The sequence below is a fragment of the Dermacentor variabilis genome, chromosome 6, assembly GCF_050947875.1.
Source record: "Dermacentor variabilis isolate Ectoservices chromosome 6, ASM5094787v1, whole genome shotgun sequence".
Classification (NCBI taxonomy): domain Eukaryota; kingdom Metazoa; phylum Arthropoda; class Arachnida; order Ixodida; family Ixodidae; genus Dermacentor; species Dermacentor variabilis.
Genome location: NC_134573.1, coordinates 197,056,524 through 197,078,295, shown reverse-complemented (window position 1 = coordinate 197,078,295; position 21,772 = coordinate 197,056,524). Strand labels below are relative to the sequence as shown.

General features: G+C 44.5%; 1 protein-coding gene across 21 annotated transcripts; it reads left to right on the top strand.

Moving 5' to 3' along the window:
• Positions 1-1,221: 1,221 nt before the first annotated feature.
• On the top strand, positions 1,222-21,213 carry LOC142586047 (uncharacterized). 21 transcript variants are annotated; one of them, XR_012829201.1, is made up of 7 exons: positions 1,222-1,435; positions 3,809-4,366; positions 6,643-6,779; positions 10,895-10,963; positions 11,185-11,235; positions 13,759-13,849; positions 16,853-18,127. XR_012829201.1 is itself a non-coding variant. In XM_075697288.1 (6 exons), exons 2-5 carry the CDS (start codon positions 6,725-6,727, stop codon positions 13,800-13,802), a joined length of 219 nt encoding a protein of 72 aa, XP_075553403.1. In that variant the 5' UTR covers positions 1,238-2,484; positions 6,643-6,724; the 3' UTR covers positions 13,803-13,849; positions 16,853-16,894. The 21 variants fall into 21 exon arrangements, 11 of the variants coding, with proteins under 11 accessions (XP_075553397.1, XP_075553396.1, XP_075553398.1 ...); XR_012829200.1 differs by having other exon boundaries at positions 2,412-4,366; positions 16,853-18,126; XR_012829202.1 differs by having other exon boundaries at positions 1,230-2,484; positions 4,178-4,366; positions 16,853-18,126.
• The last annotated feature ends 559 nt before the right edge of the window (positions 21,214-21,772 follow it).

Here is a 21,772-nt window from a genome sequence, read left to right as displayed (position 1 = left end):
GCGAAACTTGAGATTTCGCCGTGGCGGTGCTCCGAGGAGGCACATGACGTCAAAACGCCCGCCTCGCCACGGATATTATTTCTCTCTCTCTCTCTCTCGCTTTCTAGTCACTACTGCGCATGCGCCACTAGCAGCAACGAGCAATGCCTCCTTTACTAGATGCTCGCCACGTTGCTCGCTTTAGCATAAATTCCGTGAGGCGGCGCTCGTTGCCTTTCAACTTCCGACGGATGTGGCAGCGGCGGCTGAATGCATCCGCCGGCATATGCGCGGGCGTTTGTTAGCGAGCGTTATCGCAAGCCTCCGAGACGGCAACAGACGCCGTGTTAATCTCAGAGGCCGCAGCAAGTGATCTAAATTGCAGGCGTTCGCCATGAGAGGCGCTCGTTGCCTTTTCGCGGACTACCACCGCAGTTGTGGCCATAGAGCTTCTCACTACATTCATAATCATCATCAGCCTAGTTACGCCCACTGCAGGGCAAAGGCCTCTCCCATACTTCCCCAACTACCCCGGCCATGTACTAACTGTGGCCATGTTGTCCCTGCAAACGTCTTAATGTCATCCGCCCACCTAACTTTCTGCCACCCCCTGCTACGTTTCCCTTCCCTTGGAATCCAGTCTGCAACCCTTAATGACCATCGGTTATCATCCCTCCTCATTACATGTCCTGCCCATGCCCCCCCCCCCATTTCTTTTTCTTGATTTCAACTAAGATATCATTAACTCGCGTTTGTTTCCTCACCCAATCTGCTCTTTTCTTATCCCTTAACGTTACACCTATCATTCTTCTTTCCATAGCTCGTTGCGTCGTCCTCAATTTAAGTAGAACCCTTTCTGTAAGCCTCCAGGTTTCTACCCCGTACGTGAGTACTAGTAAGACACAGCTGTTATATACTTTTCTCTTGAGGGATAATGGCAACCTGCTGTTTATGATTTGAGAATGCCTGCCAAACGCACCCCAGCCCATTCTTATTCTTCTGGTTATTTCAGTCTCATGATCCGGATCACGGAGTAAGACAACTCCCGTCAGCGCGAGCGAGCGCGGGCGACCAGATAAAGTCACAATTGTTGCATGCGCCGACGCTACCGTATACAGTGGCGGCACCATGCGGCGCGTCGTAAAAGCCGCAGCGAAAAAAAAAAGGCCGCCGTTCCTGCGACCCGGTCGCAGGAGTGGAAAGGGGGGGTAAGCGTTATAGTGCCCTGGTCGTTCGAACGCACGAGCACATCGAAATTGGATTTCACCGCTCTTTCTGCGCACGCGCGAGGAGCAGTAGTTGCGAGAGAGAAATGTGGGGACTTTTGGTGCTCAAAATTTCTCTTCGCCTAGGTACTACGGGGAAGAAAGCTGTTAGCTCCGTTTGTCCCTAGCCGAGCTTGCAGCACAGAATCGACAGGATGCGTGGGCGGCAAGACCAAAAAGCCGCGTCCGAGGTGAGTTTGTTGCTATTTTGTTGCGACGGCAGCATATTAAATTTTGTAGTCGCAGGGGATACGTTTGGAAGTGAGGTGTCTTCTCGAATGACTTTAGTGGCAAAGTATTACGTCGTGCCGATGCATTGTTCATTAGTGTCGTTGATCAAGGTCAGCATACCACGCACTTCAGGGGAATCGCGGGAACGGAAACAGTTTATGAATTAACTGCCGTGCCGATGCATTAGTTCTTAATGTAACTGAGCATACAACACACTTGGAGATTCGTGGGAATGGAAATTTTGTACTCTGTATGTGTATGTGTGTACTTGCGTCTCCATGCGATCGAGCCGTAGATCGTTGTGAGAGCTGTACAGCCACACTGGCAAAAGACTACGCCCTGCGGATGAATACGGAAGAAATGTATGCTAAAGAAAAATGGTCGTCATGCAACTTCATAGCAGTAGACCTTTGTGAAAGCTGTACAGTAACACTGATATTGGCTAGTTAATAATCCCGGCTGTTACAATGTCTAGCTCATATAAGGGGCGCTCTATGTGGACGAAACAAGGGCTCAGATCGCTACAACCGCATGCGAAATACTCTGAATGCCTGCCAGTACACTTGTTCGGCGTCTCCGTGCTTGTACTGCGGCAGGAGACGTGACGGCAAGTGGGCGCGTATATCACAGTGGCCGCTTTCCACTCTTGGTATACTTTGCCGCAATACAATGCGCATGCTTCATTGCGCGACACTGGTGCCCTGCAGCGAAGCTGGCTTTAGGCAAACGGCATTATGCAACGCTCGAGCCATCTTGTCCGTCACTGCGGATAGAAAACGCATACACGTTCAACCTATTTGAGCTGCATCATTTTGTCGATGTTTACCCCTCTATACTAAATGAAGAGGATAACGTACGCCAGTGTGGGTGATTTAAAAGATTAATAAAAAGCCCGGTAACATATGTGCTGTCAGTGAAAAAACACTATTAATGCAGGTCTCCACGCTCCTGTAAAGAAAAAAAAAGATGCAATTCAGTAGTGACCCTCTGGAGGTGGATCCGTACCTATGTAAGCACAGCCGGCTCATTAGTCACAAAGTAGGAGCTGAAGAGAACTTTTTAATGCTCATTAGACTACATTGACAGCGATTATTTGTGGTCAGCCAGTGACAAATGCATTGCACCAAACAGTGAGACTTCGTCTTAATCCGCAATGCTTACGTGGCGAACAGGAGAGCAAAAGGTGAAAACAATGTTTTCATACAAGGCAAGTCATCCATGTAGTGGAATTGCATTTATCGTTGGTGTAGTGTTGATGCACTTTCTGAAGTCCAACCTTTAATGCAGCTTAGTTTCCGTTGGTGCAAGTGCTTCTACTGGAAACATCCAAAATATGATTTATCAAATCAGGTTGCCGTCTTGTAATTTTTGAAATTTTCCTCTGGTCTTAACTCTTTTCTGAATCTGGAAGAGCTGGCTGATTGTACATTTCATCTCGAGATAGTTTACACACTTCCAGCAACACAGGTTACCACACTTTGTTGAGTGCAGATGAGCACTGCAAATTCTATCATTTTGATGAGGCACCGATCTAATGCCACTCACTCTTGCCACAACGCTTTCTCAACTTGTACTGTACTTGTTTCTTCCACCTTCCATTTGCAGCACCAGGGCTAAGGCGCAACAGCAATAACATTTCTAGCAGAAAATGCTTGCTCCTTGGCATCTGATCCCCCGTTCATTTGCTACTTTCTTCCAATTTTTTTTAATGTGGTGCTCCTGCCTTCACACACTGTCAGACTGTTCTCCTTCATGCGTTTCCTTGTACTCTTTCTGTCCGCTTCTTGCTCAACATACCGTGCATGCCTTCAGTCATTTCCAATTGATCGATGCAGTCTTGTCCTTTTCTATCTCTCCTCCAGAACCTGCAACTTTCGACAACCTAGCATTATTTTGCTTCTTTTTGTGATAGTGCCTGGCTATCTGTTGCTGATGCCACACATTCACTTTGCAATGGTTTATTAGACCACATACATAAATTAATAGCTGTATAAAACCTTGACCCTCCAGCACTTCCACAAAATTCATGCAGAAGTGGAAACAAAGATTACTTAATTCCTCACCACACGTTACTATGTCTGCATCAAAGCTTGATATTACCAACATGTGTGCAGTGTCGTTGCCCATGCTTCCTGGACAGGAAAGCCAGTTGCTCCAGTTCACAAGGCTAGAACAACTGCGAAGTGATTGAGCTATCTGCTTGTGCTGCATTTTTTTGCCACAAGCTGTACAAGGTCATGGCTTGTGCTGCAGAAACCGCATCTTTTTGCCTGCTGCATTCCTTTGTGATGCATTGAACGTGTCTGCTTCTGTTTCCCCTGCTATTTTTACAGAGAAGCTGTATATGGCTAGGTTCTGACCATGACCAATAGTGCATACATCGACAGGGTGTGCAGAAAAAAGTTGCGTCGACAAAATTGAATCCACAGTAGCCTGCTGTGCGCCAGCAGTGATCAGTGGCTCCGGAGTGCATGGCAGAATAATAAAACGTCATTGTGTACCCACCAATGTCTGTGCCTCGTTTTCTTGTGAAGTCGACATCGCTCTAGCGACGTTATCAGCAGTTTTACTTTGGTCCTGCTATGGCCAGGACGCGTCTAGTTCGTACTGAAGAACAACAATGTGCATGTTAAGAGCACCGGTGTGAGCAACAGCGTGAAGGCAACGGGCAGTTGCTATAGCCAGACCCGCCTTGTCTGCAGATCCGTAATGTCGGCTAGCTGCTCTGTGACCGATGAAGAACAGCGTGCCCGTGAGGATCACCTTTGCAAACAGAAGCGGGAGTGGGCACGAAAGCATCGGCGACCAATTGCAGTATATCACAGTGACCACAAAGCAATGGTTACCATGGTGACAAAGTAAATAGAAAATCAAAGATAACGAAGTTGTGTGTATGTTTCTTTATTTAATCAATATAGCAATTAACCATATATAACTCAATATACTTGTCAACAAGTACAGCTTCAGCTGGTCTTCCATCTTCACATAGTGGAAGGGCTCTGAATTGTATTTTTTTTATCATTTGTCATCAAACTTGTGCATTTTCTTTTTGTAATGCTACAGCCTGTTTCATGCCATTACTGTTTTCTCTGCTTTTGCCTATTCTGCAGCAGTTGCTGGCATTGTCTCTTGCCTAGGTGTTGGTCCGCACGACATGCTAGAGATGCCATAGACAGTTTAATCACAGGGTGTTCAATGTAAGAGAAGGTCAAAATTACTGGTGTTTCTAATTTTTTAAGCAGCGATTTTTGAACTCTTGTGTGATAAAATCTCGCTTTGTTGATAAACAAGTGATTATCTTTGACAAGTTGTTTCCTATGACAACATTTTTTCTGCGTCGAAAGTTCACACATTTGCCAACAAGGTGCACACACGAGTCAAAGAACTTTGAAACTTTATATATAGGTCTTGCTTCATGCTTTGTCACTTGGTTTGACATTTTATTCTCATTTTTGATCTCATTAACCTGGCTGCTGTGTGGGAATACCGAACTTGCTGCTTAGTACTCAGCATGAAACAATGCTTTAAAACCACTGTGTTGTCCACTTGCCTCACCATGCCACTGTGTGGTTTTGATCAGAATTTTCCATCATAAGTACACTGTTACAAACTTGCACATGACAAGTATGTTACCCTATATGCAAGCAATGCACTGTTTAAAGCCGAGCTAAATACTTCACCAAAAGAACTGCTTTCACCTCCAGTCCACTCTTTTTAGTCTGTTGTCTAAACATCCTGCCAAATACTGTCATTGCTATTGCGTCCTGCCGCAGATGTTCATTGTCAGTATACCTTAATTGTTTTGCCTGCTAGCGCAAGTAATATGCCTGAAAATGTACTATGGTGGTGTCCTGTCCGCTTAAGGATGACCAATTTTCCTGTAAACCATAGTAGCCAGAAGAATGGTATTTAAAATGTGCATCACCAAGGTCCTGCAGAAGAGCAGAGCTCAGTGTTTGAGCTTTGACATCACTCCATAGAATACCTGCATATAATTTGTGCTCAATTAACCTTGCTGCAAGACTTTTTCCAAGGGCAAGGCCTAGAATGTTGGTCAATTTTTGATGCTCTGACCTAGTTTGATGTGATTTTCTGTGACATTTTTCTCTATTCCTTTCTTGATTATCTTGGATAGTGGCCTTCTTAGGAGCTATTGCTTCATTAGATGTTTCCTAGGAAGGAAAATCTTGGAAGCCTTTATACCACACTAGTGCGCATCATCTGTAAGGAAACAAAGCACTGCATGAGCAGAGGTCTGTCTGCGGCAGCTGCTGTGAATTGCGCCCACGCATCACCCATGTGCTGCCCTCATGGTCTTCCAATTAGCAACGCAGTTGCGCCACACCTTGCTTTGTTTGCGAAGTGCCACACGAGATAGATTGTCCATGCTAGCCAATATATTGCGAAATGGAAACCTGTATAGAGCTGCACTCAAATTTCGCATTAGGCAGTAGGCGAAATATTTTGTAAAAGTAACAATTATATAAATACCATGCAATGAAACCAATCAATATGTACTGAACCAAACTTGTCACCTAATCGCACTGCAGGGAACCCCTGATCATTCTAAGTTACACCAAAGGCTTGTCATATTTAAATAGTCTCTTGTGCACGCAGTGTATGAATGGGATATCATTGAAAAATATGTGAATGCCTAACGGAGTGTAATCAGGACTGGCACTTTTTCACTGTAACTGTCAGTTCCCTATATGTTGCTTTGCTATAGGGAGGTTATGCTCTAATAGAAACAGTTGGAAGACGGTTCTGTCCACATTGTCACTTCCATCTATATTTGTGCATTCGTTTAAGACCCATCAACTAGCCCAAATTAATTTACATATTTCATAAAAGCAAGTGCACTGCAGTTGGAGCTTTGGAAATAGGCCTGTGTTTAAAACAGATTCGAGTGGTCGACACACGAAGTGGGCTCGTTCATGCGAGTACCCATGTCAGTGCTGTATTGTCTTTTTTTGAAGAGGATCGATCTATTGTTCCTGCTTTAGATAAAGTCTAGTGATCTAGAGAGCATATTTTAAAAGGCTGATGAAAAAGGGAACACTTTTGGATTTTGCGTGCTAACTACTATCTTGTCAGCTGCTACAGTTTTTGTAAATATTCAGTAAATATATTTGGTGCATCTCTTTTCCTGTGTAACACTTTCATGGAGGTTGCGGACGCTTCCAGACGCAAGACTGATTTATGCAGCAGGTGCTCCTTGGCTGCATCTGCAATGCTAGCTCAAGGCGAGAATGCTTTGGCCACGTTGCCATCTGCATCCACAGTCATCCTGGCACAACCGCCATGGTATGTTGGCCACAGAAACGTCACGTGGGTTGACAATATGTGTAGGCTGCTGTGAACACAGTTGGCAGGTGGGCTTTGCTTGCCTTGCATGGTTTAGATTCCAGCTTATGATCTTGAAAATCTCACCTTGTGCTTCTACTGAAGCATTACAAGCAATGGTGTCTGTCCTTTGGCATCATTATCTAAAACTTTTCACCTGTGTTGCCATCTGTTTACAGCAATGTTTCTCTAACTTATCTTATGTTCAAGTGCCATTGTAAGTTAATTCTGGTTCACACATTTGACCCATCCTGTCATGTCTCGGCACCAAATGTTACGGAACCTGTATCTGTGAAAATAGAGGGTTTTCACACCATTTTCTCCTCTAACACAGGATACTGATGATGTTTAGAGCATCAGCAAATGTCGATAGCGTCTTGTTTCTGGAGAGAAATCGGCAAGGAAATGCTCTGTCCTGACAGACGCATGTACCGTGATGGGGCTGATAACACCTGTGTGAATCAGGCCTTCGTGAGGAACATAGTTGTCAATTTACCTTTAGACTAGTCTGGCTATGTCAAGAATTGCTAGATAAAACATACTTCTCTCTTTCAGAAAGAGATAATTGAAGTGTTTTGGAGGTTTTCCTAATTTCCTGCCTCTGGCTTGAGCAGGTGTGCAAGATGCAAGCATTAGGTCCATAGAATTGACTGAAGGTGCACCACTGTAAATGTTTGGTTTGCCTGCAAGACTGTGAAACATGCTTTGTTAAGAGTCTTATGGCTTTGGTAAATATTACATCTCAATGTGCAGAAATACGTCTCAAGATGTTGAACTTTAAAGGGGTACTTGCATGATATTTTTGACTATTCATTTCTTGCGTTAAATCAAGGTCCTAGACTTCTAAACTCTAGAAAAAATTGTGACAAGCTTCAGAGCGCAGTTAGTAATTAGTAGTACTGACTTTTCTACAGCCAATTTCAGTGTAGTTTTTTTATACAGTGGAACCTCGATACGATTCTGCTTAATACGTTTTTCGAAATGTTAAGTTTTTTTTTTTTTCTTGAAAATCCGATTTGGTTGGATAATATGTTGGATGATATGATTTTCCTATGGTACACTTTATTTTCCAGTTCCTGTGAAGATCGTATCAATGAGGTTCTACTGTATTTCAGTTTTTAATTTATTTCTCATTAACCCTTTATTGACAATTGTTGCCTACAGGCAACATACCAGAAAAAAGAATGTTTGTCTTGCGTAGTTTAATTATTCAGTACCAAGATTCTGGCTAGCTGTCTTTGGCCAACACTGAATGAGAGGCAACAACTGTCATTTGTTAGTTCAGAGCAGACGAGGAAGTAGTTTGGCACGTGACTCACTGTCTTTTAAAAGTAAGGTCAGAGGATACAGGCCGATGCAAGATATCCAACTGCGGTGGTGTCACACATCTGAAGTAAAGCAAAAGAAATGTTCACCTATGGTTCATATGTGACGAGAGCTGTCTATACAAATTGAAAACAAAGCCTCAGGTGGCTTGGGGTGAGGCCCACTTCCAGATTCCTGCCTGGGGCTATTGTATTATTATCATAAATATTTACCCCTTCATATCAGTAAAATCATAAAACTTTCCACATATTTATTCATGAGGTGGAAATGTGCACATCAGCTGCTGTGAAATATAACCTCACCGAGCATTCGACCTCAGTCAACCTCAAATTTGTCCATGAGGTTGCCACTGCCATAGCTAAAAAATTTTAACAGCCAACCAATGTCGCATCACTTAGGGAGGTTGAGATCAGCTTAGGTTGACTTCATTATGTCAGCCGTGTGAACCTTGTGAGGTTGGCCATCTTTGCATGGAAGCCTACATTCTATGGCCCCCTGTAGAATCCTGGGATGCTATAACATAAAATGATTCCAAATTTTTCTATTCCAATTCTGCAATCAGCCCACCATGATTGGTCAAAACTTTTTCAGGCCACTCCAAACTTCACCCGTCTGTCACGCGACGTCACGAAAACCGTGATGGCTCTCCATCTGCTATACATGTACACACTGATTATGAATGATTAAACTGCACAAAAGAAAAATAATTATTCCTGATTCAACGCCTTTTCACCATTGGCCCTCTGCTATTGGTTCAATGTTTTTGGGTAACACCCACCTCGCCTGTCTGTCACGCGACCTCACAAAACCACAAAAACTGACTGCATCAAAGTGACGTGTACGTGAAAAAAAAATGCATTAATATGCTGAACAAAACTGAAAATTTTTCTGAATAGCCAGAGACTGCCCCGTTCTGAAAGGAATAGAAGATGGCTGCCCGCCGATCGCTCAGGCCCTCGCTACTCACATCTGCCGGTCAGCATGTATTTGTTTGCACATTATAAACCTTTTTGCACGGCAGTAAAACGTTATCGAGCCCTTGCGGCATGTATACAGCATCGCTCTGCCAACTCTTCCTTGCTGAGGATTCGTTTTAGCGGCATTCTTATCCTTCTGTTGCAAGCCGCCGCGATTTTCGACCAGCCACTGCAAGCTAAATAAGGTGAAGCGGACCATTCGGAGAAGCCAGCACCACCCTCTTCATGCGGTTATCTATTTTCACTGTGCTGGCTCGGCCCCATCGAAACCCTCTCCACTAGACCGTACACCTCGCCTCTTGTCAGCCAATTAGATAAGAAAAACCGCTGAGTGTAGGCAATGTTATTGGTTTTGGAAGTGAACAAAGGTGACCACCTATAAACGAGGAGAGTGTTTGGTTGGGTTGTTCAGACCACGCTGCAAGTCACTGCCCGATGCTTGCGCCGGTGGTTACATAAATTTGATGTCAGGAGATTGGAATCAAAACAGTTTGAAATCATTTTATGTTATAGCACCCCTGAATGTGCTTTACTTTAGGTACGTTCAATTCGCTTGCACCGCCTGAACCAGTTCACGAGGTGTTGCACCTTGCCATTCGTTCCAGTGGTGCAGCAATGGCACCCGCTGAACCACTCCGTTCGCTTCAAAAGGTGCAGGGCTGATTCATGATTTTGCTGCACCTACTCCGCTGTCGGTGCCGACTTGGTGCAGGCGTACAGGTGCGACGCAGCAGTGCAGCAGACAATCCAGCACATGGGTGCAAGCACCATTAAAAGCCCGCTTACACACGTCTGATGTGTCTACAAGTGTGGTTTGTAGTTAGGCCCACAAGCTGATAATTCTTGTAGTTCACAATCTTTCAAATGTACGCACTCTGTGCACATTAATCGGGCATAACATAACGCCTGCACCGCATCTGCACCTTGGCATTTGTTTCGAGTGTTGCGCTGTGCCTGCACCGCAGAAACAAGCTGCACAATTTCTGAACTTCTCGTGAACCTTCGTTAACTGGTTCACAGTTGTGCAGGTGAATTGAGCAGACCTTTTAAGTGCTTCCACATGAAGCTCTTATTTGCCCTTACGTTGCTTGGTGGCCTGATGGCTGCTTCAGGTATTGTACAAAATGTTCGATTCAACATTGAAAGAAAATTCAAGGATATGAATGCTTATGAAGGCCAAAATTCAGTGACATACAAATGCATTAATTCTGCACATAAACTAAAAATTGTCAAATTTCCTTCTTCCTAGCTGCATTCAGTTAAGCATGCTACTAAGTTGGAATTGCTGGAAAAGTGTAAAAAAAGGCAATTCTCTTTTATAGTGTAGAGCGTCGACTGATAACTGGCCTTACGGCCAGAAATGATGTGCTTACCTTGAGGAGGATGCTTTAGTTCAGTGCCAACTCTAATCTCTTCATTCAAATACATGTAAAATGCAGAAATGCTTTTGAGACTACTGGAATAATTTCAATGAAATTTGTTGCATTTGAGAGAAAAAGTTAAATTTTAGTCATTCTAGGCTGCATAATTTTGATTTAGGACCTTGAATATTTAGGAAAAATTGCTGAGAGTCAGTAAGCTTACAAATATAAGCACAAAGTTTACAATTTCATAGCTTTTGTATCAAGTTGTAAACTTCATACGGAAGTCTTTTTAATTTCACAATTTTCAAAATTTCCTGCCACAAAAAATTGCCCCCTAAAACAGTCGCTACATTTCAGCTTTTTTTTTTTACATGTAACCAACCTCATCGAATTCTGCTGCTGGCTTCAGAGAAAAACTATTTCTCTGTTCCCATGTATTCAGATAGGAGCTCCCAAGATAAAACTGCCTCCAAGTCAGGTAAACCATTGTATTAAAGAACATTATAAGGAAGAGGAGGAGAAGGAAAAACATTTATTAAAAGAAAGAAAGGAAAAGCAGGTGTCATTCTGCTTGTGTGGGAGGCGCCCTTAGTCCAGGACTCCTGCGGCTCTTGCTGTCTCCCGGGCTCGCCACACCTGGTGTAACAAGAATTGTGTTCTCATTTGAATTACTGGAGTATACTTTTTCCTTTGTCATAGGTGGAAAAGTAAAGTATCAGCAACGTTCTCACACCTACACTGTCCTTATTGGTATGTAGTGTGACTAAATTCTGCTTTTGCATTAGTTGTGTTGATAGCATGCTTGTTCCAAATTCTTATTTGTTCCTTTTGCAAATTTTCATTTTGTTCACAGAACTTTCCAAAAGGGGAACGTATCCAATAAAATAAAGCACTAATTTACTTTCATGCTGAAGATTCATAACTCTTACAAATTGATGTGGTTTCTACCTGGTGATCTTTACTTCACTAAAGAGTTATGAGCTAGGTACTAGGGTATCCCAGCAACATCATGAGCAAGCAACACCATCTTCTCTCATCTCTTAGAGAAAAAAAAATCGTTATAACTTTACTTCACTCTGCAAAATGCTTAAAGCATAAAAATATCACTCGTTTTTTTTATTTTTACATGCTATAGTACACAAGCGCCTATTAAACAATGAACAGTACACCTCATTGTCTTCTCCCATCCAGTCATCCCTGGCCCAAGACTATGCGGCTGCCAGGTCAGCAAGCCAAATTAAAGAAAGTGTACCACACATGAAATAGCACGCTGAAAAACTTATAGATAAATTGTGTTGTAGTTTAACCTAACCCCCCCTCCTAAATGACAAAAATTTGTTTGCATGTCAAGGTAGCATCAGAAAATACTAAATTTCTTTTCTGATTGAAATTAAACCTGGAAAGTATTCTATCAAGTGCAGAGGGCAGAAGGGCATTAGCAAATAGCATAGCTTTCAAGATTTTTCACGCAGTGCCTATAGGTTGCCTTGATGCTGCCTCCAATCTCCCTTGTACTGAAGCATGCACACACACATTATACCTCCATTGATACCGAAGTCCCACTCAAAAGTCTGGCCAACGCAAATCATCCTGCATGTACCGCTGACAAGGTGTACATCTTTGGCGAAGTTATTTGCGATTCAAACATCTGATGGGCCAGAAAACTATAAATTTCGTTATGTCACCATTAACCAAAACACGAATTAATATTCCTGCTTGCAGGGACACAAACTGACTGCTGTTACTGAACAGCGCTCCGTGGCATTCAAGTGAAGAATGATCTTGATCGTCACTTATACGAATAATCATTCGGTTGTAAGGCTGGGATTCCTAGGTCATGTGAATTGTAGTGGAGCTGCTTAGTGTAGTGACTGATTTGGGGCTGCTCAATATTTTTTTTTTTTTTGATGCCACTCTAATGTCTGCCAAATAAAAGAAAATGTTTCTTTCTACATTGTGTCTTATCATTGCTTTGCAATTTGCAAGCACAGTACAGCAAAAAAGGGGCCTTGCCTTACATAGGTTCTATTTGAAATAGGCAATAGCTGTTTATTTCGGCATACATGCTGCAGCTTGTGCTCTCCAGGTGTCCAAGCATGAGTACCTGCTTCTGAGAAGATGACAGCTGTAAGAAACAAATGACTCTGTGTCACACAACTACAAAAACATGAAAGTGCCTGCTTTATGATAAATACAAAAAAATGACAACTCAGGCAGACTGGCAGAGCAGTCATCAATAATAAAACAAGACATTGCACAGTTTATTTGCCTAAGAAATGAGGTCTGCACATCAAGCTTAGCAATTCTCGGCAGCTTGCTCGCTTTATACAATCAGTCCACATTGTTAGCTCAACATATCCGTTTGATGGATTTCACAGTTCTCTTTAACACTCTGCCTGTCCCTTACTTCACCAAATCTGTTGTTGCTGTGAGCACCGCTGAAATTACAGCGGAATCTCATTGATAAGTGTCCAGGAAATTGTAGCTGTCATTCGTTTTAACATCTATTTCAACAAACCAGTTGGGCAAGGGCCTAAAAACCAGCAATTTGGAACCATCAAGTTACAGTGCACAGGGCTGGGCAAACACTTTGAAATTGGGTGCCAACAGCACAGAAGGTTCCACTACCCGCCGTGGTTGCTCAGTGGCTATGGTGTTAAGCTGCTGAGCACGAGGTAGCGGGATCGAATCCCGGCCACGGCGGCCGCATTTCGATGGGGGCGAAATGCGAAAACACCCGTGTACTTAGATTTAGGTGCACGTTAAAGGACCCCAGGTGGTCGAAATTTCCAAAGTCCTCCACTACGGCATGCCTCATAATCAGAAAGTGGTTTTGGCACGTAAAACCCCACAATTTAATTTAATTTTAATGTTTGCACTAACTTTCAAAATGCAGGCAGATTTAGGTGAACAATCACATTTAAGGTGGAGGTTATGTGCTGCTGATCTATGGTGTAAAAACACACATCTTGCTTTTACGTTGGCCTTGTTAATCAAAGAAACATATGTGCCATAGAATCTTGACTGTGGGTAATATTAGTGATAGCCACATTAGACAACTGCACCCGTCCTTCTGGGGAGCTTCTTTGCATTCTTATGAGAGGAACTTTTGAAGTTCAACCATGTTATAGTGCTGCACAGCGAGGGCAATTTCGTTTCAAGGCCAATGAACCAGGAACGCAAAACATTTCTCTATGGAGTGAACAGCGTACCCTACTTTTTTAAACTTACCAAGCTGATTGAGCGTATTTTTTCTGTCCATATCGCCAACAGAAATCTGCCAATATCCAGAACGAAGATCAATAGAAGAGAAATAGCTGGAACCATGGAGGCAGTGAAGGACATCGTCTATATTTGGGAGCAGGTAGACTTCCTTCTTAGTAATTTTGTTCAGATGACGGTAGTCTACACAGAAGCGCCACGTGCCGTCCTTCTTAACCAAAACCACAGGTGACGCCCAGGGACTCGAAGAAAGCTTAATGATGTTTTTATCTAGCATTTTGTTCACTTCACTTAGAATTACTCGGCGTTCCGATGCAGAAACTTGATATGGTCATCGGTGAATAGGCGTAGCATCGCCAGTAGAAATCCGATGCTGGACCGCGAGCGTCTGGCCTAAAGGGTGATCGTTTGAAGTAAAAAAATATCTCGGTAGGAGGATAATACGTGGCAAAGGTTGTCAGCCTGCGCAGAGAACAGGTCCACCGCAACCATTTTCTTTATGTTGGCATCGGTGCCCGAGGCTGGTGCAAGGGGCTTGCTAAGCTCAGAAGAACCATCGGTTGATAAAGCTGCTACGTGATAGTCGCCGAGACAATCAACGTTGACAAGGCAAATACCTTGCAGTAGGATTTGCTTTCCCAATCCAAAGTTAAAGATAGGCATGCGAGTATGGTTAGCAGTAACAGTCAGAATGCTGTGAGGCACGGTGATGTCATACTGTGGTGGAATGTTGGGCAGAGGAGTGCCGAGGTACTCGCCATCAGGAACAGGTGGGCAACACAACAGTTTAATATAGGCTATTGACTTCGGTGGCAGGCGAATAAAGCAGGTGAGGCGTAAGCGACACTGGGGTGCGTTAGAAGGTTCTACGAGAATCGGCAACTCAAGGCAAAGGGTACTGGCAGAGCAGTCAATAAGAGCAGAATGCGCAGAGAGAAAATCGAGTCCGAGAATTAGGTCATGGGGCAATGAGCAATCACGGTGAAGAGGACAGGAGTGTGGCGGCCGGCGATGCTCACACATGCCGTACATATGCTGATGATAGGCACAGTACCGCCATCCGCAACGCAACCGACGCGTGCAGACACTGGGGTGAAGTGCTTTTTCAGTCGTCGTCGGAAGGCAGCACTCATAATAGAAAGATGTGCTCCTGCATCGATGAGTGCAGTGACAGGTGTAATGGTTGGAGTCGGGCATGAAATAGATGGTAGCTGGCCCACGCGGTCATCGAACTTATCCACGCTGAGGACGTTGTTGAAGGAAGAGACTTGTTCTCATCAAGAATGAGGAATCTGGGATTTATTTACAGTATCTGCATGAGAATGTGACAGTTCATCAGTCTAACATGACTGAAAAAGGAATGCACCCTGAGGAGCCGCCAACGGCTCCTTAAATACACTGTCCTCCCGAAATCCCTAGGTGAGGGAAAACGGCAGTTCACCGCCGACTAATTCGGAGCGTCCAAAGTCATCGTAACCAACCCGCCTTTGAGGGGGAGGGTTTATGCACTCACTTCTGCACAGGTTGCACTGACCACACCAAGGTGAGAGGGTTTTCGCAGACACTGTGCTTGACCCGAGCAGGCGCCTCTTTATTCCAGAGTTGACCCTGCAGTCAGTGGCCGCCGCATCTGTCCATTGACTGATGCGCGAGACGGGTTCTAAGCTGCCTGAGACGGCACCGCAAAATATCTTCCAGGAGCTCCCCTGCTCCAAGCAGACCTTGACGGTGTACACACTAATAATACTTGCTCCGTCCACTGTGTCTAGCCATCTCGGCACCCTTCCGTTGGAAACGAGGCGCATTGTCCTCCTTACAAAACCAATCGCCGCCACAGCCATGGTAGCGCCGATGGGCTGGGGACTGATGTCTGGTCGTCCTTTCAAAGCGAGTCGTCAGAGCAGACCTGGTGGTGCCTTTCCATCGGTCCCTTCCTCGAAGATCGCCAGCACCTGCTGGTCGAACGTAACACAGGATACCCGTCAACGTCAAGAAAGTTTTGGTTCGTAGGTAACATGAGCAGAGAATTTGAGGGCAGGGTCGACAACACAGCTTCACCTCCAGAAGCTGTGGTGCCTAGTTTTTTGGCTGCATCCAGGAGGCAATAGGCGGCGAGGAGAAGCGACGGGCCTTGGGCGTACGAGACTAATGGCATTGAGATGAGGGCGAGTGGCTGTAGCGAAGGTTCGGAGGTGGGGCATCAGCGGCAGTGGGTTCTAGGCGGGTGGCATAGGGAACAGTAGGTCCAAAGGTGCAGGAATAAGCGCAGGCGTATGTCCGAGGAGGTGGTGGCCATTGGTTGCGGCAGTGACAAGCAACGTGGTCGATGCGACAGCAGTGGAAGCAGATCGGCTTGTCATCAGGGGTACGCCATTTGGACGGGTTGCGATATGTGGCAGAAAAGGAGTGCCGGGGACGAGGAGGGCCGCTAGAGAACGGGGGAACGCTGGGTTGAGACGTGCAACACACGGAGTTCAGACCCATGTTCTCAAATTCCTGTCTGACGACGGCCTGAATCCTGGCAATTGTGGTTGCTAGCGGGTCGGGAGGTGTTGCAGAGAAGGCTGGCCAACAGGTGGCCTCGAGCTGGCGGCGAACAATACGGGTTCGGTCATCACAGGTGGTCGCCTGATGTGGTCGACCCTCACATGTCGACGTAGCAGCACTGTTGGGTAGCTGCGTGATGTGGTGTGTGATACGGCGGCTCTTAGCTTGTTCAAGGCGACGGTATTAATTTGTCATGGCGCCGATAGGAAAGACGTTGCCGAAAACAAGAAAATTGAAAGCGTCGTAGGCGATGCCTTTTAGCCACCTTATCTGCTTCAGACATAGTATGGTGGGCTTTGTGGCAAAGAGCCAAGACGTCTAGGATGTATCAAACGTATGGCTCTGTAGATGTCTGGTCACAAGGCGCAAGAGCCTTTCTCGCGGCAACCTTGCGCCCAAAGGGGTCGCTAAACAGTTCTCGTAGCTTTACTTTGAAACTGTCCCAGCTCGTTATCTCGTCATGCGTTCAGAGTCGCATGCGTGGGGTGCCACCGAGATAAAAGATTACATTAGCAAGCATAATTGTTGGATTTCACCTGTTATTAGCACTGGCGCATTCATAGAGCTTGAGCCAATCATCAACGTCCTGTCCCTCCAGGCCACAGAAGAGACCAGGGTCACGATGTTGGGCAACCATGACGATAAGAGCAGTCGGACAAGCTGAAGCCATTGCAGATGCGGTCTCGTCACTGGGAGGTACGGTGACAAGCTCGATGTACCGACCACTTTGGAGTGCCGTGACGAGGACGGGGATCGCTAACCTCCACCAGAATGTTGCACAGACACAGACGAAATACACAGATGAAAGAGGCTATTTACATGCTATTTACACTGGAGCCAGACAGCCAGGCCGACACTCGCTCACGCCATGAGCCCAGACACACTTCATCTCTTCCTCGCGGCGGCTCATCTCTTGAGCATCTCTCGATGAGATCGTAATAATATGAATGTCTGTACTACATAGTGTGGTGTGTAGTGTGTGACACGGTGCAGCAGATGGAGAGAGACAATAAGCAGACGAGAAAGAATGTGCGCGCAGAGGCGAATTCCGTACTGGATGGAAGACAACGTTGAAGAGCGTCCGGCACGTGAGCACGCAGCACAAGAAAAAAAAATAATAAAATGAAAATGCATCCAATCAGAAGAAAACACGGAGCTTCCAGGGGCCAATCAGGAAACGAAAAATCGACGAGAGCAGCAGAAAAGCGAGGTGCGCTGGCAGAAGGGAGAGTTCTAGGAAGCGACGCCAAGAGAAGGTCGGCCACCGGACTGGGAGTTCAAGACTGACCGGCAGGTTGCGGACCCGAGCCACCAGGACTTCACCCAACTGGGACCTCCTGCCAACCCGTTCCTGGGCTTCACCACTCTACCCGATCGTGAACGGCTGCTCGAAACCGGCGAGTTTCTGCGCCCATGAGCAGAACGAGAGCAGTCGGGCTATGGGCCCGAGTTCTACGCCCAGCTGCCTGGTCAGAACGCCATCACCATCTGCCGCCGCCTGCCTTCCCTCTTCAAACCGGAGCCACCACACTCTGGTCGCCTGTTCATCCACCAATCCCATCGACATTGTGGTGAGACATTACATTCTTTTCTGTTTTTCAAATCCCCTTCACCAACGAGAAATTTCGCAGCATCCCCCCTTCAAGTATTTATTGAAGAAAACTTTCAATCAAGAATTCATTCATGCTGATGTAATTATGCAATGAATTACACAACTTCATTCAACTTGCTTGAACAATGAATAAAGAAATTAAATGGAAATCATTAGTCGGTTGGACTACACCTTAACGTGCAACATAATTGGTGAATGCATATCCATAATTTATTTCCTTCCATGTCAATTAATTTCATTGCTCTGATAAATTTTCTAATTATTTTTTTTTTTGCTTGCATTACTATGACCACAGCTAAAGTAATGTAAGGTGGCAAATTATTCGCTGCTGCCAAAAATTAAAAAAAAAATTATTTTTTTTTGCCACTTGTCGGCAGCAATGCAAGTGGAAAACTGCTTAGCAAGATTTGTATCTAGCAAATACGTATGCAGTTGGCATCTTCATAACAACAGAGAGGTGGATCATGCTACACTGAGGCTGAAGGGCTAACAGGACAAACCTAGCTGAGCTAGACAAGGGTGGACCAGTGCATGGCACTGGCTCGGGTCAGGCCAGGGAAAAGTGTCCATGCAGTGCTCTACTTTTATGCACTGTTTTCAAGTACTGAAATTTCATCCTTAAAATATTTCTAGGTATTGCAAGCATACTATGCTCTTCTATATCCATCGCAGCTGCCTCTCATTTTCACAACTACCTAAGCTTTATAGCTCAGAATAGCTGTAAAAATAAGGTATACTGAAGCGTAATGTTTTGTTTATGTGTTCCTGTCGTATGTTGAAAGGCAGCGTTTTGGTTGCAAGGTGACTTTCAGTTGTGTTTTGCCTCGGCACCATGACAATGACGTATTGTCAAAAATTCATTCAACATGAGAGATAGCAGTTGATGCCATAACGTCACGCTTACTTTTTAAGTAGCCGGAACACATTTTTACACAAAATGAATTCGCCCAAGGCGCACGATCACCAGGTCACTACAGATGTTGGTAAAGCACTATTTATTTCACACAACTGTTGCACCTTCCTTGCAACTGTTGCATCTTCCTTTCCTTAAATTCTTTTCTTTTTCACACGGAAGGGGTGGTTTGCATAAAATTAAAATATCCGGATACACAAAAATACGGAGCAGTAAAGGTAAAGCGGCAGATGAGCAATATTCTCGCACCAACGTAGTGACAAATGAGCTGCTGCAAATGCTTCTTAACAGTCATGCTTTAACGGTGCGAGTGGTGCCTGCATTATGTTTAGAAAAAAATTACGATGCACTACCGAGGTTTTGCTTCGTTTAACACGTTAAAGGTAAACAGCGGGACTCCGCTGTTATACTCTGCGTCGTCGCAAACTACCGAAAGGCGTCACAACGCATCTACAGCGCTTAAATGGATAAAGTAAGGCTATCAAAAGCTCCCCTTAAATGCAAATCGGAGCGCCGAACCTATGCGTCCTGTTGGAAAGACGAAGCGAGTGCTCTTCAAAACGCTATAAACAATGGCCACATATCGATTCATCAATAAAGATCGTTATAAAACGATTCTGTGTACTGGCGGTGCAAAAAATACGAGCTGTTTGAAGAATTTAAACCATTTAAACTGGGACTGAATCTTTCAATGACACGGACGCCCTGCAACAAACCAATAGAATAACTTATAACTTCCGAGCACTGAAAACAAGATTAACGCTTACAAAAAAAAAAAAAAAAGATTGGCTTTGCTAGTTTCTGTTTCGGTTTCTGATGCATGAAGCGCCACCTGCTTCCTGAAAAAAGTGCCATGGCAGCTTCCTGTTTACTTTTCGAAGTTGGCGTAACTAACGCAGCTGAGTATGGCTGAGTCTCGAAGCTTTCGTGTGCCGTTATGCATAACGCAATCTCATTGAATAGATGCTGTGAGTATTTGTGAAGCCTCTAGAAAGTCCTGCATCGATACGTGTGTGTCTTTGTATACGCGCCATCTCTGGAGGTAAGCAAACCCTCTCAGCCAGCTTGCGCCGACCTTCGTTGCAAGGGCAATATTTGTAATTTAACTACATGCTTTATCGGTATACGGCTGCATCTGACCGCCACTTTCTTATAGGCCTGATGAAAAGTGGTATTGAAACCACTACATGGGTACTACCGTAACCGTAATCTCTACCGTAATCTTAACCTGCGTTTGCGTTTGCTTCAGTTCTAGTTCGATTTCAAAACAAAATCCCATTATTATATGCTTAGCATGTTGGCTTCGCCCGATTTGTCCAGAATAATATATATATCATCGCCTTATAACAGACACGTCGGTATCAGAGAAGCTCGCACGTAGGTGTGCCGTTTTTACTGCCTAAAGTACGTATGAACGACGTAGATAATGACACCTAGTGATTCCTAAATAACTTAGAGTAAAGAAATGCTGTGTTGCTGCGAAATTTTAGTAATAAAGCAAAGATACGCCTGAAATGTTTTTCAGTGAAGTATTCGTGCACATACTTGGGGACGTATTCTGAAACGTTCCACTTCGGCGATAGTTTGCCTAGGCAACAATTTCGCCTTCAGGCGCGCGCTGAGATGCTAAAATTGCATAACAAAATACAAATTGCATAGCAAAATACAGTGGTGACTACCAGCTGATGCTTTTTGCGGGTATTACCAATATATGTAGCAATCAAAATGCAAGAAAAAGTAGCAACAGAAGAAAACAAATTAAACACCTGTGAGTTTATTCAACCATACACTTGTGCATATATATGTGCTCACAGGTAGTTCTAGCTTTCTTTTATTGTGTACGTGTTTTGCTGCACTACCCAGATACCATTCCATGATGACCGACCAACAAGCCCATATTGACACCCTTGTCAATTTCATTTCTAGTACAACAGGCTTTTTTCAATATGTTCCTCGGGATTTTGGGCATACTGTTGCCCTCATTGCCACAGCTGCTAGCAGCACGTGTGTCCTAAGGTTCTGTATTCATAACAAGCAGCTTCCACAGGATATAAAATCGTTGTTTACTGGTTTCGCACCATTCGAATGTCGGTCACGGAAAAAGAATTTTGAAGATTGTATGTGCTAAACGACTTCAGCAGGCATGTCTCCACAGAGATTACCTCAGCGTGCAGATGTTTGATCAGTATGAGCCGTGCGTCGCAAGGAATCTTCTGTGGAGGCACCTGCACTTAGCTGATCAGGCCACCAAGTTCCTTTGGCAACCTCAAATAAGACTACTACGGGCTCACGTGGACAAGAATTGACAGAAAGCAACAAGTGATGTCTACGTTTCTGAAGGTTTCATCCTTCCCAACAGTGTGTGCAAAGTTCTTGGCCTCGGTCCAAAATGTGCCCAAGCTACCAGCTGGACTAAACCGGAACTTCCCTGTCCATCATGAGTAAAGTGTCCAGAAGAGCCCCGCAAGAAGATGGTGTGAGGATGAACTTAGAAGTTTAGATGCCCTGTTACGATGTAAGCCCCAACCTTCTAAGTTACCTGTAAAATGTGTAGTCTTACCTGAAGAATAATTCATTGTGTGTCATACCAGCTGACAAAGAGGGTGGTTTTGCAGTTTTTTCCTTTAAATGTTTCTTGGAAAAAGCCAGTCAAGCAATTTCTGCAGTGTTGAATGAGCGCAAGCATGTATCACTTATGAAAGCAGCAGCGAAACCAAGTGAAATTTACAGAAAGTTTAATCTCGATAAACTAAGGAAAAGTTCAGAGATGTAATTTTTAGTAAGTGCACAAGGAGGATGTTCCTTTTCAGGTCATAATTTTCGAAAGGAGTACCTGGCAGAAGCAAGCTGCCCTGTACCTGGTTTCAAAGCTGAACGTTAGATTGATGACCAGTTTCTTGTAAAAGGTTCTGACAAATCCTTGATTTTGTTAGGTTTCACGGCAAAAAGGGCTTCAAGGCCTTCTCAGCTAAGGTCAGAGAATTATATTATTC

What these genes read in the sequence shown, in the direction of transcription:
- LOC142586047 (XM_075697281.1), top strand. Translation starts at nt 1,400, where the DNA reads ATGCGTGGGCGGCAAGACCAAAAAGCCGCGTCCGAG. An exon ending in ACCAAAAAGCCGCGTCCGAG is followed by an intron (nt 1,436 to 6,642) that starts GTGAGTTTGTTG and finishes ACTTTCATGGAG; the next exon opens with GTTGCGGACGCTTCCAGACG. An exon ending in ATCCTGGCACAACCGCCATG is followed by an intron (nt 6,780 to 16,852) that starts GTATGTTGGCCA and finishes CTGTCCCTCCAG; the next exon opens with GCCACAGAAGAGACCAGGGT.